The sequence below is a fragment of the Pyricularia grisea genome, assembly GCF_004355905.1.
Source record: "Pyricularia grisea strain NI907 chromosome Unknown Pyricularia_grisea_NI907_Scaffold_2, whole genome shotgun sequence".
Classification (NCBI taxonomy): Eukaryota; Fungi; Ascomycota; class Sordariomycetes; order Magnaporthales; family Pyriculariaceae; genus Pyricularia; species Pyricularia grisea.
Genome location: NW_022156717.1, coordinates 309 through 15,960, shown reverse-complemented (window position 1 = coordinate 15,960; position 15,652 = coordinate 309). Strand labels below are relative to the sequence as shown.

The window sequence follows — 15,652 nt, the reverse complement described above, 5'->3', positions numbered from 1 at the left end:
AATATTTATATTATTAAACGACGAAATCAGGGGAGAAATTTTTACGCTTAACATTATAATATCGGGATTTATTTTATAATATGGACCTTATATAGAAAATATTTTAATATTATATAAAATTAACAAGTATTATTTTATTCGTTTATTTCTTATTTTTATTGGCTTAATTTAAATTTTAAATTTTTATTTCTAATATAAAATAATAAAAGAATATTTTTATTAACGTTAATAAAGTTTTGTACGAACCCAAATTTATAAATAAAAGTTAAATGTAAAATAATAAGGTATTATATATGTACGTAATATTATAATTTAAAATATATTCAGGCTTTTTAAGTTAAAAAAAAGGAATTTTAAGAAAAATAAAATATATAAATAATAATTATATATTAAATAAGTTTTTATTTAAAAAGATCTGGTTAAGTTATTATTTCAATTAAAATATTTTACGAGATTATTTGCGGTCCTTATTATTAGTTGAATAGAATAAACCCTTATTATTACCGTAACGTATAAAAAATACGTAAAATCTTACTTAATTAATTTCTTACCGGGCAAAAAAAATCCCTTCTTAACCAGCGTACGTATATACGTGAATTTGTACCGATTTTATTATTTGCGTAAATATTACATAATTAAATATTTTTTGTCTTTTTTTATTTTTTTCACGAATTATGATTAAATTGGTAAAATTAATAAACTTTATACCAACGAAAATTATATAGGGATATAACGTTTTATTTTCACCACTATAGTAAAAATCTCCCGAATAATTAAATAAATTGTTTTACTGATTTTTAATCCTCCAAAATTATCCGGCCCGATTTATTTTTTATTATAATATATAACTTTAAGGTTTATCGTTAAATTGGAATTCCATTAATTAAACCGCGTGGTTTAATTCGTGGCTCTGTTTATACCTGTAGATTTAATTAAAAATTATTTTGGCTCAGGTTTAAAAATAATTTGTCGATTTTCGGTTTAAATAAAGGTAATTATATAAATTCGGCGACCGATATTCCGTTATAATTAATTAAATAAAAGTTATAAAAATAAAGTGTTTATATATTAAATATATAAATTAACAAAATAATTAAAAATAGCTTATTTTATATTTTTAATAATTATATTGGTCGAATTGGAATATGGGTGCCTTTAATTTTTAAATGGAAGTTAATTTTTTAATAAACTTTAAAATTTTTCGATTTTTTTAATTATATTTTTATTTTATAATATAATTTTAAAAGTTTTGCACGTGGGGGGTAATATATACGTATATATTATATATATAAGTTTTGGTTAATATATTACGTAATATAAAGTATAAAATATTCCAATAGGTAAAAGAATAAATATATTTAAGAAAATTTATAATTAAAACGGGCTTATATTTTTACCAATTTTAATAATATTAAGTTTAAAATCTTAACGATTAAATAACCGGTATAGTTAGACGTGCACGTAAAAAAAATTTATAATATTATAAAAATTGCGTATTTTATATATAAATTTTATTTTATATTTCTTTTAAATTAAATATAAATATAAACGTTATTTTATTTATATTAATTTATATAGAAATTTTTAAATAAGGCGTTGAAAATAATAATATTATTATTTATTTTTATTTTAACTTTTATATAACGTATACAAATATAAGGTTTTACCCTTATTAAACCCTCATTTTAAACTTTATACCAATATCTTTATTATATTCTTACCATTTTTATTCAATTAATTATTCGTAAATAAAAAACACACAATATTTTAACTATATCGCCGTTGCACATATAAACATATAATGCGTGCACAGTGCGTATACTGTATAACTTCCGTCGTTTGCGACGATAATCGACAAAATGTCCTCAGATTAAAACGGGCGCGATTTTTTCGGCCGATTTAATTGGTCGAAAAGCCATGTGGTTAAAAGGTATATGGAACGCCCGGTCCACCCTATAACGCAGGAGGGTCTAATCTAGTCTTAGGGCTTATCCCTAAACGCGAGCTCCACTAATTAAACCGTGGTTTAATTCGTGGCTTTGTTTGTACCTGTAGGTCCAACCAAAGATTATTTTGGTTTAGGTTTGAAAATAATTTGTTTATTTTCGTCGCAAATGGAGGTGATTTCGGCATTTCGGCGACCGACATTCCGTTATAATTAATTAAATAAAAATCGTAAAAATATACGGTTTATACGTTGGATATAATAATTAGCAAAATAATTAACAACGATTTAATTTATATTTTTAATCGTTATATTGGTCGAATTGGGATATGGGTGGCCTTAATTCGCAAATGGAGGTTGGGTTTTTAAAAAAAATTGAAATTTTTTGATTTTTTTTAATTATATTTTTATTTTTAAATATAATTTAAAAATTTCTGTACGTAGAAGGTGGTATATACGTATATATTATATATATAAATTTTTATTAGTATATTACGTAATATAAGGTATTAAATATTCGAATAGGTAAAATATTAAATATTTTTAATAAATTTTGCAATCGAAACGGGTTTATAATTTTACCGATTTTAACGATATTAATACCAAATTTTTAACGATTAAATAACCGGTTTAAACAAACGTCCACGTTTAAAAAAATTTTTATTATCATTAAAATTGCGTATTTTATATTTAAATTTAATAAAGTTTATATATTTTTAAATTTTATTTTATATTTATTTTAATTTAAATAAAAAAATTAACGTTTTTTTATTATTTTATATAATTAATATAAAAGTTTATTATATCGATATTTTTTATTATAAAACCGTTTATTAATAAATATATTAATTATTAAATATTTATATAAAATATTAAATTTAACGTATATTTATATAAATAAAAAAATAACGAACGATAGTTTGGAAAAAAAAACTATACGTGGGGGTTAATATAACTATACCAATTATTATTTAAAAATAAAAAACTTATATATATTATTATTTATATATAAATTTTTAAATAGGGCGTTAAAAATAATCGCATTATTATTTAATTTTATTTTAATTTGTTTATAACGTATATAAATGTAAGGTTTTGTTTTTTAAAAAGCCCTAATTTCAGGCTTTATACTAATATTTTTACTATATTTCTACCATTTTTATTTAATTAAATATTCGTAAATAAAAAATACACAGTTAAAAAACTATATCGCCGTTACGTTTACAGTGCATGCACAGTGCGTATACTGTGCGATAACCTCCATTTGCGGCGATAATCGACAACATGTCCTCAGACTAGAACGGGCGCGATTTTTTTGGCCAATTTGATTGGCCGAAAAGCCGTGTGGCTGAAAGGTACATGGAGCGTCCGGTCCACCACTGCGAAGCAGGGGTGGTCTAGTCTGAGCACTGAGACTAGGTCTAGTCTGAGTATTGAGACTACCTTATGGCGGAGATGGTTGACAAAGGGGTTTGAGCGTAATTAGGTTTGACAAAGTTTTAACGGGATTACCCGCTTCTCACCCAATATGGAAAGTGCCGAAAACCTGTTTTTAAACTTAACACATTGCACTATAGACAAGGAAAATAAAGCCCTTTAACAATCTGCCCCCTTAACCTCCATTTAAAAACTTTTACGTCATATTATATAAATATTCAAAAGCAAGTAAAGTGTAAATAGGTAGGTTCTTTACATACTTTGGCCAAAATACACCATTACCTATAGACAAATTACAAAATACATCCGTTCCTTTTACTCTACTTTGGTACAAAAAATCCCCAGCTACAATGACTTTGACTGTACCCCCTATTAGATACGGCCTTATCCTAAGCGGCAAGGATCAACTTTCGGTGTCTGCGCTTAAAATGCCCCTTCTGCAGCCTGGTCAGGTGCTTGTCAAGACGGCGTGTGTGGCACTTAACCCGTCCGACGCCAAAATTGTGGCAGCTGGATTCCCCAGCGGCGTCCTGGCCGGCGTGGAATTTGCCGGCACCGTCGCTGCCGTCTGCTCAATGGACCTTCCTCGAACTTTTAAAGTCGGCGAGCGCGTCTGCGGCACTTGCTGCGGCTACAGAGAGTGCGACGACACGGGCGCTTTTGCAGATTACGTCGTTGCCGATTCAGAATTTCTTCTTCGTGTGCCCGACACCTTGTCCTTTGAACAGGCCGCCACCCTCCCCGTCGTCGTCTTGACCGCCGGCATGGCTCTGTTCCACAGACTGGGTTTGAAGGATTACTTGCCTGAAGCGGACCGGAACGTTCTGGTTTATGGCGGGAGTACGGCATCGGGATTGGCTATCATCCAAATACTAAAAGAGTAGGTACACTATTATTATTTTGACTTGCCCTTACAGCTTCTTTCATGCAGGCTGGCCGGCTAAAAAGAAAGCATATAGTTTCCACCTCCGACCTATCGCCGTCTGTTCACCACACAACTTCGACCTCGTTAAGGCTGCTGGCGCCGCAGCGGTCGTGGACTATCACTCCGAATCCTGCGCCGAACAAATCCGCGAGGCTAGCGACGACAAGCTGGGCATCGCCGTGGACTGTATCACCAACGCCGACTCCATGCGGGTCTGCTACGAGGCGCTTCGCCAGCCAGCATCCCCTGGCGAAACCCCTTTGCGTTACTTGGCGCTGGACAGCTTTCCCGTCAAAGGGCACGCGCGGAGATCCGTCAGGCCGTCGTGGGTCTTTGCCACCACCGCCTTTGTGGTATCAGTGGACTGGGGAGCGCCGTATAAGACCAAGGCTCATCCCGGTCATCGCGCATTCGCGGTTGAGTGGATGAGAGAGGCCCAGGTCCTTGTTTATCAGGGGATTTTGCAACCTGGGCGTGTTAGGTTAGTTGATGGCCAGGGGCTGGTAGATTCGGTGGGTAAAGGTCTGGAGCTAATTCGCCTAGGGGCCGTGTCGGGAGAAAAGCTTGTCTGCAGATCAGTTCCGTTTGGCGCATAAAGAGGGGCATGTGGACATGTGGACATGTTTGGCGAAATGCCGCAATGATGCTTTTTTACGTGTTAGTCAGAGTTTATCCGGAAATCTTTCGGCTTTTCTGCAAGAACCCTGATATACCATGCCAACAGGCAAAAAAGCCACCCCTGGCCACCGTATGTGTATGCGTGGGCCTTTACCAACCTTACTGTCTACGGGGAGTTTCACCCACCTACCGCATAGTAAATCTTTTTTTTTCTTGCAAAAAAACCACTACCAGAATTGGGAACACGCACGAGGCCCACAACGCTGTGCTGACTTTCAGGGATGGGGATTTATACCCCTACCAGGATAGTATGCTTAAACTAAACCGTAACATCCCAAGACCGAAGTTATTGGTTTGGTTTGCATAAAGCCGATTGTCACTCCGCCCACTTATAAACGTTACGGTCCACATAAAAACGCATTTTGTCGGCCCATTTTGGTGCAGGAAAGCTTGAAAGACGTTTGGTTTGACATGTGTAATATGGTAATGCGGCGAAAATCCTCCGGGGAAAAGGTTCGTCCTTGATATGAAAAATAAATCCTGGCAATCTGCAACTTGGCAATCGATTTGGTTTTGCTTTTCCACCACAGTGAACCCAGAGCCATCCTTTCATCCACATGTCATCATCCCTTTAAATAAATAATGCAGAATCTTTATCGACCCCAACCCATACCTTATACTTGCACTTGATTACAATCAAATACTGAAAACGGCAAACATGACCTCAGCCAAATCCATTCTAGAAATAGCCCCTAAAGCATACCAAGTCCTGTCAGAGTTTATATACAAAACAACGTACCAAGTGGCCGGACATGTGGTATTAGATTTAGCAACGCTCCTCAAGCTTACGGGACTAATATCGGCCTGTTATTTCGGCGTCGCCGTTTATCGCATCTGGTTTCATCCCCTCGCCAGAATCCCAGGCCCATTTCTCTGCAAGGTGACGGCCGGAGTTTGGACATATAAGTTCTTCCGGGGAAGGGCCCTCGCATGGCAAGCCGAGCTCCACGAAATGTACGGCGAGATTGTCCGCGTGGGCCCCAACCACGTCAGCTACATCAAACCTGAAGCATGGAAGGACATATTCAAACATAAGCAGGCCGGTTTCCGGCCCAACGTCAAAACGATGAATGAGGACGGCAGCGAGCCGCCCAGTGACCACCTGCCGCTCATTCTTGAGTCCAGCGTGGAAGGTCATGCGGCGCAGAGGAAAAAGTTGAATGTTGCCTTCAGCGAGCGGGCATGGAGGGATCAGGAGCCGCTGGTTTACAAACACATCGACTGGCTCGTGGGGGAGCTGAGGGATCACGTCGATGCCAGCCCCAACGGCGAGGCAGAGCTGGAGATTGCCAGGATTTTCGATATCGTGGTGATGAAAACAATGTGCTCCCTTTCCCTCGGCGCTGAAATCGAAACATTTTCGCCCGATTATGAATCATCATGGGTCCCGATAGCGCTTGGGGTACACGAGACTTTGAGTAGGTACCTCCATTGGCTTGTTTGCTTGTCTAAAATCTTTTGTCTTCCCCATCTGAATCTAATCTCATCCCCCACAGATAAGCAAATCGCCCTAAAGGCCTACCCCCTGGTCCTGTTCATGTTTCGACTTTTGACCCCCAAAGCTCTTCTGCATGGTTTCGATACGCACATGGCAAACTGCCAACCCTTTATCAAAAGCCGCCTGGAGAACCCCGAGGTCGACAGGCCGGACATCCTCGGGTTCCTTCTCAGGGAGACCAAGAATGGCATGTCTCGCCGGCTGATCAATGTTAACGCGAGCATGTTGGTCATGGCTGGGATGGAAACCTCGTCCACCGCGCTCAAGGCCATCACCTACCTGCTCGTCAGCAACCCGGACAAGTTGCAGAAGCTTGCGCGTGAGGTGCGCGCGCTTCCGAAGAGGTCTGACCTGAACAGCAAGAACCTGCAGACCTTGGTATATTTGAACGCGGTCATTTCGGAGGGTCTGCGGTGTGGGTAGCTTCTTTTTTTCTCTTATTTTTTATTTTTCTTCTTTCTCGTTCATATCTACTGCACAGATCGCTGATTATCTTGCAGTATTCCCAAGCGGCCAAGCCGCACTGGCAGCTCAACGTCGCATCGCCCCAGGAGGCAACTTTGTCTGCGGCGAATTCCTCCCTCAATACGTGAGCAACTAACCACCTCACCCCAAGTTTTAAGAGCCGAGACCCAAACCAAATTAACTAAATCGGTTTACAAACAGACTCAAGTGTTTATGGCTGCCCACGCGATGAATAACTCGCCCCTGTTTTGGAAAGCTCCCCACGAGTTCGTCCCGGAGCGTTGGATTCCCGAGGAGACGGCGTTTTCGGAATACCACGATTACGACAAATTCCAAGTCCGACTGCCCTTTGGTTACGGGCCGCGCATGTGCATCGGCAAAAACATCGCCTACCACGAGTTGCGCGGTGTGTTGGCTAGTCTCGTGTACGAGTTCGATCTGGCCTCGACCCGAGAGACGGTCGAGTGGCTTTACATTAAGTCGAGTAACGTCTGGTCCAAACCTGACCTCAAGGTGCGAGCCAGTCGTAGGTGAATCTTTCAATGCAAAATGGTCGTTTAAAGCCCAAGAAGTATTGCACATATCTTATTTTGTATCATTTGTGCCAGCTCTAAGGGCTGGAGCCCAGTGAGTAGATAGTACTGGTTTTATAACAATACTTTAAGGTGACGGACGAAAAAGGTTCTGCTTTGGGTGGCAACGATATAACTCATTGCGTCATTTTTTTACATGTAACAGTTAGTTGTGAATTCACTATTTACCAAATTCAGTATTTTCTGGTGTTGTTGCTATCGTTTTGTCTGTTTCTTCTGTCGAGAGGAGAGGCTTTTCTTTTTACACACAACTCGGCACATTGGTGGGAATCAAACGGTAAACATCCAGTTCTCCGGTCTGTACTTCCGATTTATAAGCGAAACTCAAAGATCCCATGTCTCGCATATCCGCCAGTTGAAGATGCTATCTCTAGGAGGTCCTCTATATAATAAGGTGACATGTAGTGCGATGACTTAACCGGGAAACTACTATTCCAACACATCCAAAACCCTCGAGTCAAAGGCCTGCCCAGTTACAAACAAGATCTTCTCCACGTCCGCCATCGCCTTTGCGTCCTCGGTAATAGCAGCCGTATGCTTAGACTGCTCCTTGAAATACTCGTCTCGGTGCTGCACGCTCCTGAATGTGAGAAACGACACGCAGTCATAGTCGCTCCGCGGGACGCCGACCGGGGGCGCCCCAGGGTATACCGTGTCGTCGACGTAGCAGCGCGTATAGGTCAGAGGCTGGATCTCCGCGGGGTTTTCAGCGCTCCGGGCGATGAGCGACGTCACCAGCGGTGCGTGTTTGGTTTCGTAGAGCCTTTTAAATTCTGCCAATGACATGCCCGGCTTGCGAGTCGCCATGCTTATGACAAGAACAGGTGTTTGTGAAAATGTCTGTGAGGCCATGGTTTTTTTATTATGCTCAAGTGTTGAGATTGAAGATTGATAATGCGTTTGAAGAGGGCTGGGTTAAATGAGGTGATATTGAGCAAAGAACGCTGGCTTTATATGGTTGGTTATATACGGTAACCATCAATCCCGGATTTAGCTCCAACTAATCCGTTCGACTCGCGTTTTCGGGCATAATGGCTCTTAACTCCATTATTCCTTATTATAACCTGAAGCCAGCCAAACCCTGTCCCGTAAATGTGGTATGTATCATGTTTTGCGAAACCCCGAAAAACGGGGGCCCGGCCCGGCCCGGCCCATTAACCCCTGTGTATATGGGGGCCCATGACTGCCCATGGATTTTATAGGCGGCTTATTGAAAATCCACAAGTTCGCGGGCTTGGCCCGAATTGGGTAATTTTTGGGGTTTGATTTAAATTATAACTATTTTACTCCCGGCCCTTTTCAACCCCGCGGGGCGCCAAACCCAGCTCCCACTTAATTTAAGTATTTTAATTTAACCCCCCTATATTAGAGACTTGAAATATAAATATTAACACCGTAAACATAAATTTTAATATACTCTCATATATAATTAAACCATTTTTAACATTATAATATTTATTTACGTAAATTAAACTTTTATTAATTATTTACTAGTTATTTATTAATTAATATATTTACCCGCGGTTTTATCGAGCATTTAAAAATTATATAATTATTAATGCGTTTATTACGTGTAACCAATAAAATTAATTATTTACTTAATATTTCTTTCGTTTAACAATTTTACCGCGTATTTTAGTTTTTACGTTTTATATTTATTATCCTGGTTTTAATTTAATTTTTACCGTTATTTTAATTTTTTTCGATGTTTTTAGCAAAAAACAGTCTTTTTTATTATTCTTATTAAAATTATCAAACGTCGTTTTTATCAACTTTACGCTTTATTTCTTTTTCTTTCGGTTATTTTAATTTTTATTTCGCCCATTAATGAATTTTCGTTGGCCGTTATAATGTTCATTATAATCTTATTCCGTCGTTTAACCCTTTTACCAAATTTAAATAACATTATAATAATTTGGAATGTTTTCATTTATAATTTCCGCCTTTAATAATTTGTTTCGGATTATTCAACCCGATTTTTATTTTTAAACCAATGATATGATTTTTACGTATTTTTAATTTCCAAAAAAACTGGTTCGCGGTTTAACAACGAATTTAAAACGGCCGGTTCGATTTTATTAATACCACGTTTAAAAAACTTCAAATGTGCCAGCACCTTATGCAAGGAACTCCTTGTCCACTTTTTGCACAGAGCGGTCCCATTATATTGTATTTGGCACAGGAAGCATTATAATTCTCTGCATAAACAACCCTGTTTATACGATCTCGTCTAGTTTGTAAGATTTTAATTAGTTTAGTTTTACCTTGGGCCTTAAATCTCGTGAGCGACGCCTGGTATACGTCCCTGGCGTCCCAAGTAATCCGTTATGCAATGAGAGCTGGCCTGTATTTTAACAGCACGACTATGAATTATATAATAATTAGCGGCGCACGACTAATTTGATGTCGAGGCATCGTGGAGGCGTGCAAATAAATTCATCATTGCACAATTGACGAGATGCGACAACAAAGCCGCCCTTGGTGGAGGGATTTTTTATCAGGCAGACAAAATTAAAGATAGCGAGAGAACCGTGCACGAGCGCTGGTTCCAAACTCAAGATTCTGATTGTCGACGATACGATTCGTACACTCGGCCTTGTGTCCGAAAATCATATGGTATCATGGTACATGCAAGGCGACCCGAGCGCGCCTTTGAATCTAACATATGTAAAGATGTGGACCGCAATATACTCGGCGGTAACCACGGATTTCCTTAAAGATAATTTTAACAATAAAACGCTAGCCGGATGGGTGAAATAGGCGCCGTTGCCTTCGATGGAATTCCGGAGACCCCCGGTTCGGTCAACGCCAAGGCACTGGCGTCATAGCAAAAAGAAAAAATTATTTGATATACATAACCACCTGACATTTTGTCGTTCCTCGGCCCCTCCGTTTATCGTGATACTTTCGAGTCTCAGAGCTGCTATGCGCGACTCATTCGCAAGGGTACCCCTAGCTCTCTGGACCGCTCCCGCCTCTTGTTCCCTTTGGTGTGAGAAACGGCCGAGTCATGGCGGCACGTCTAGTAAGTAGGGGGACCAGTCTGGCACCCGAGATAAAGGCTGCTGTTGGCTGAGGGTGCAGTCCACCACGTGGCCCCCAACTCAGGTCGCCCAAATACTGCATCGACGGTTACAAGCGCTGCAGAAGCAGCTGGACAGCCTCTGCCCCCGCCCCCATATCGACCTCGACGTCAAAGCAGTCTTTACGTGGTAAAGTCGACGTGTGGGGTTAGCACATTGGGAATGAGTAAATAGAATGACATCCTAGTTGTATAGTACAGACTAGTGCAGAGTGACCAGTGCCTATTATTGTGGCCAAAGGCATAGAAAGATGTTGACAACGTTCGCCGAATGGGTGACCAACGGACCGAAGTAATTATAATAGCCAAGTGGGAAGGCAAATATGTAAACTAGGCTAGGTCTAGATTAGATCCAGAAACAAGAAGGGACCGTGATGGCAATTCACCCTCTGGTTTGCCATGCAAGCAAGTAAAATCAGTCATATTCGACGCTGTAAATTCTTAGTAGAACTTGCTTATTTTCGCTGTTTCTTACCAGGCTATCGGGTGACCTTCTTGGACAGACTTTCCCGCCAATAACGTGCTTACCATCGCCAGAAGTCTTTCCATTTGGCACTTTGGAGCTTTTAGGAAACGTACATTGCCATACGGTTCCATTTAACAAGGTTTGTAATTCAGGCGTTATCAGCAGCATTAATGTACCCTGGGAGATGTTCATAGTCTTTATTTTGGCTGGATTAGTCCTGTCGGTTTGTAGGGGTTTTTTTGTCTAAAATAGCGGATTTTTCTGCGGCTTCACAAGACCATTCGAAAGGGCCTCCGACTCTTGCATAGGTGTCAGTTATATGTTCCATGCTTTCGTTAAAGGCCTGGATGCAACGGCTGTAATAGACACGGTAATCGAAGTACTAGCTTTTTCAACATCCCGGACACTGTTTTACCGATTTCGAAAGTTCCAACTAAGCACGGTGGAGGTTATACGGGCCAAAAAGAGTACAGCTCTCAAATCGGGAGGCTTGTTTCTAGAAAATTATCTTGGTTTCCACGGTTCTTTATTGCTGGGGCCGCCAAACAGAGAAACAAAGCCTTCAGTGAGCACGTTTGGGCGGGACAACGTGGCAATATCCCGATCCTGAGCTTTTCAATTGATCTACTGGCGGTGCTATCACTCGCCTCATGTTTGTTGTCTTGACAAGTTGCGGGTCTCGTCTGTCAAGGCATCATTTTGGTGAGTAGCTACGCAGAAGTAAGAAATTTGAACTGTCATGCCTGATCCTACCGGCGGTATTATAGGTGTTAAATAAATTCAACTCTGCACTCGCGTACCTACCAAAGGCCCTTTTGTCTGCAAAATTTATTTTGCAACTTATTCCAATTAATCGACAAGATTACTCTAAGAAGCGCGTCCTTCCACTAATTTCATCACCGCGCTGCACAAGGACTAAACTAGCTCGCTTCTATGGTTGGCGGAGTGGGTTGAACCGGCGGCACCTGGTGGTGAAACCGGGAAGATGGTGAGGGGGCTCTGACACACTGGTCGGCATCGGGTTCGGCGCGTAGCCAGTGTACCAGACATATGTATTTCCGAAACTGCTACGTTAGCTGTTTTAGAAACACAATGTGGCAATGGCGCAACTGCTTGGCCATAGACGGAGCACTCGCCAGAAATATTGCGGCATTGCCTGTGGGCAGTAGACAAAGTCTTCAAACCCATGCCCCATAAATAATAGCCAAACCCTGTGTATTTTTGATAATGAAGGTGTCCCATCAACAAAAATGCAATGTTTAACAACTAATAATGAGCACCAATTTTGAGGTCCCCGGCTTAGAGCTTTAAAAGGGGCAGCCCCCAGACCGGGCGTTGTTCTATCTACCATGTCCCCAACAGGCGGAAGACGAGTGCTGGAAGTGGCAGGATTTAGGGGCAAGGTATAAATAGGTATTGATGTGGAGATCGATCGGTGATAGATGCGTGTTGAGTGGGAGGGTCGGTCGTCACTTGATTTGCTTTTTAATAAATAGCATCGCATAATTGTGATCTGCACTCGCATTCCACGTGTTGATATTTCAACTGTATTATTTATTTTAAACTAGGTATAGACTAGTTTAAATTCTTAATCATATTGGGGCACGCAAAGGTACTACGGGGACCGGGGGGTATTTCGGCCAAAACTGGCGAAATTAAAACACGTGCTGCCTGGTTAATATCACCGCCTTTTACTTTCGCAGCCATTACATGATATGATAGTTTAATATACAATGCTGTTTGACGGTAAACATGTTTGCTTGTACGACCAATTATCTACGGTTACATCACCAGTTAGCCAAGACGCCGGATTTTGATGCAGAGAGCAAGCCACTCGCTACCATTTGCCAATCAAGAATGAGTTGGGGAATCCGGTAGTTTGGAAAGCCCCCACGTTCAGCCATGCAATTTATCGCTCATATCCGGTGGCGTCAGTCAGGTTGCGGGGACGAGCCATTGACGTTTTGAAGTGGGAAAAAGTTCCATCTCTTCACGCCGCCCTAGCTTCGTGTCGCCTTTATAAAAGAAATTTCCTCACGCGTTATTTTCGTTTGGAAGCTTTATACAATGCTTTGGAGTGGTACTCAAGTTTTCATTTCGACCCTACCAGTGGCTGGCAAAGTGCGCCATGCCGCCGCCAGGACTTTTCTTTTCCTTTTTTCTCTCGCTGTGTTTTTTCGAGGTAAAAGGTTTTCGTCTACCATTGTCTTGCTTGGGGAGAAAACAACATGTTTTCCGCTGTTGAAATGATTGAGGGAAGGCAGTTTCGTGATTCTATCACCATAATAATGGGGTACGTTTAGTTTTGTCATGAAGATTGAATTACTTAATGAGTATTACGATTCACGCAACGATTTTTTATCGTGTGGTGGTGCTCTTTCTTTTTGATTTCTAGAAGGTTTAGGGGACTGGGAAGCTGCTTTTTGATTCGATCTTTGGTTCTTCCAGCCTTTTTGTCCCTTACTTGTGTTCTTTTCTTTTCTTTTCTTAATTTCGTCATGAATTATGCTGCCCAGGTATCCCCTCTTGCGTGCATAAAAACCCCTCGAATGGGGCCGTCTTGACCGGTCCGCAAGACCTCTCGCTCCTCATCTTCAGCGCACCCTCACTCAGTTCCTCAACATTATGTCTGATTCCCTGGTTGGCTCTGATGAGTGGAAGGCCCAGGACAAGGGTCCTGCGGTTCTCGCAGTCTGCTGGATCGCCATTCTTCTTAGTTCCGTCTTTGTGGTCTCGAGGATATATGTGAATGGCTATATTAGGGGCAAGCTTCGCAGCGACGATTGGTACATCATTGCCGGACAGGTACTCTGCCTCCTCTCGTCCCATTTTCCGCCATATGGTTAATGTTATTTTTGTTGCTCACACAACCATTTTTCTTCTCCCAGCTATGCGGCTACGTGGCAGTCATTTTCACAACCATCGCCGTCCAGAACGGTAACGGCCGGCACATGGCTTTGCTGACCCAAAAAGAGCTATCCAACGCTATATTCTACTCAACCATTAGCTTCGTCCCCGGCTCGCTCTTCTTCGGGATACCCAAGCTTGGCGTGGTAACACTCCTGACGCGCCTTCTCAACCCGAGCCGGCACCACGTCAAGTTCCTATGGTTCCTGCCCATATGGTGTATCACCTCCGTCGCTATCGCATTTACTTTAGTCTTAACCCGGTGCTCGCCCACAAGCGCGCTTTGGGACCCTTCGGTTAAGGGGAACTGCTTTGATGTGAGGCATCTGGTCAACTATGGCATATATTCTGGTAGTAAGTCATTTGTCAGGCAATTTCGATTCAGTGTTATCATTGTCCATGTATGTGTGTGGGGGGGACTGACGTCTTGTTTTTCTATAGTATGCTGTTCGATCGTGGACTTTTACCTGGCCATATACCCTGCAGTAGTTCTTTTCAAGCTCCAATTGTCCTTTAAGAAGAAAGTGGCACTGTCATGTGCTTTGGGAGTTGGGTCAATGTACGTTGCAGTCCGTCAAACCATGTGCGCACCTGTGCATACTATAACATGGTTGCTTAACTAATTAACCCAAAGCTCTGGCATTATTGCTGTTATCAAAACGGCCCGAACTCCGGCCATGATGAGCCAAGATTTTACCTGTACGTCTCCTTCCGCGGAGTGTTTTACACCTGAATGTGAACTACTGACACCAAGAGCCTGTGTGCGACTGCAGATGATGTACCGGATCTCATTGTCTGGCTCATCATCGAAGGAAGCTCAATTATAATTGCATCCTCCATTCCTGTTTTACAGCCCCTCCTTGAGGTTATTGTGAAGCACAACCCCTTCTCCACCAAGGGTTCCAGTTCCGGATTCTCCTTCAGAAAGAGCAAGAAGTCGTCCAACTATTATAACAGCAGCGGCTCATCGGGTTCCACACAGCAACATTGTCAGCACTGTCAACATTGCATTAAAACGAAGGGCTCGCACATGCCGCCGACCAAGGAGCGCCAAGACACCGAGCTCACATTCGATCATGACATCGGCACCAAAGATGATATTATCATGACCCAGGGTAGCTTGCAGTATTCTGCCATGGTTTCGGGGGCGGATATGCCGAATGATCATGTTTGTGGTCGCGATAGCGACCGTACTGCCGGGTCCAAGGGAGCGATTCTAAGGACGGACTCAGTAAAAATTTCATATGGCAATGCTGAATAAAGTGAAGCGACGTTAATGGGGAGGGTAGACACTTAAACAATGGCCAAGTAAAGGGGTCTTGGGGTAACTATCTTATTTTTTGCTGGATATACAACCTGTCGGAAATTTAATAAGTCGAAGTACTACTTTGTAATAAAGATAATAAAACAAATTGCGGAGAAAGAAAAAATAAGCCTTCGGTATTAAGAAAAAAAAGCCATTAATAACCAGCTATCGCAATTAACCGAATAGCAAAACTCGGTAGTTTTAATGCTCAAAACAAACCCCCCTTAATCTCAATGCTCAGACTAAACCACCCTTGCTTCGCAATGGTGGACCGGGCGCTCCATGTACCTTTTAGCCATATGGCTTTTCGGCCAATTAAATCAGCCGAAAAGATCGCGCCCGTTCTAGTC

At 41.2% G+C, this 15,652-nt stretch overlaps 4 protein-coding genes across 4 annotated transcripts; 3 read left to right on the top strand and 1 right to left on the bottom strand.

Annotated features, from left to right (window-relative positions):
• Positions 1 to 3,732: 3,732 nt before the first annotated feature.
• Positions 3,733 to 4,903, top strand: PgNI_02631 (uncharacterized protein; the record flags this gene model as incomplete). The annotated part of the gene is made up of 2 exons (XM_031122692.1): positions 3,733 to 4,262; positions 4,342 to 4,903. The coding sequence occupies 2 exons, from the start codon at positions 3,733 to 3,735 to the stop codon at positions 4,901 to 4,903; spliced, it is 1,092 nt and encodes a 363-aa protein (XP_030985270.1).
• Positions 4,904 to 5,643: 740 nt separating this feature from the next.
• PgNI_02630 (uncharacterized protein) lies at positions 5,644 to 7,482 on the top strand (the record flags this gene model as incomplete). The annotated part of the gene is made up of 3 exons (XM_031122691.1): positions 5,644 to 6,898; positions 6,984 to 7,072; positions 7,150 to 7,482. 3 exons carry the CDS (start codon positions 5,644 to 5,646, stop codon positions 7,480 to 7,482), a joined length of 1,677 nt encoding a protein of 558 aa, XP_030985269.1.
• A 488-nt stretch (positions 7,483 to 7,970) lies between these two features.
• PgNI_02629 (uncharacterized protein) lies at positions 7,971 to 8,393 on the bottom strand (the record flags this gene model as incomplete). The annotated part of the gene is made up of 1 exon (XM_031122690.1): positions 7,971 to 8,393. The coding sequence occupies one exon, from the start codon at positions 8,391 to 8,393 to the stop codon at positions 7,971 to 7,973; it is 423 nt and encodes a 140-aa protein (XP_030984081.1).
• A 5,194-nt stretch (positions 8,394 to 13,587) lies between these two features.
• PgNI_02628 (uncharacterized protein) lies at positions 13,588 to 15,257 on the top strand (the record flags this gene model as incomplete). The annotated part of the gene is made up of 6 exons (XM_031122689.1): positions 13,588 to 13,605; positions 13,688 to 13,894; positions 13,978 to 14,350; positions 14,438 to 14,555; positions 14,631 to 14,695; positions 14,770 to 15,257. The coding sequence occupies 6 exons, from the start codon at positions 13,588 to 13,590 to the stop codon at positions 15,255 to 15,257; spliced, it is 1,269 nt and encodes a 422-aa protein (XP_030984082.1).
• Between the last annotated feature and the right edge of the window lie 395 nt (positions 15,258 to 15,652).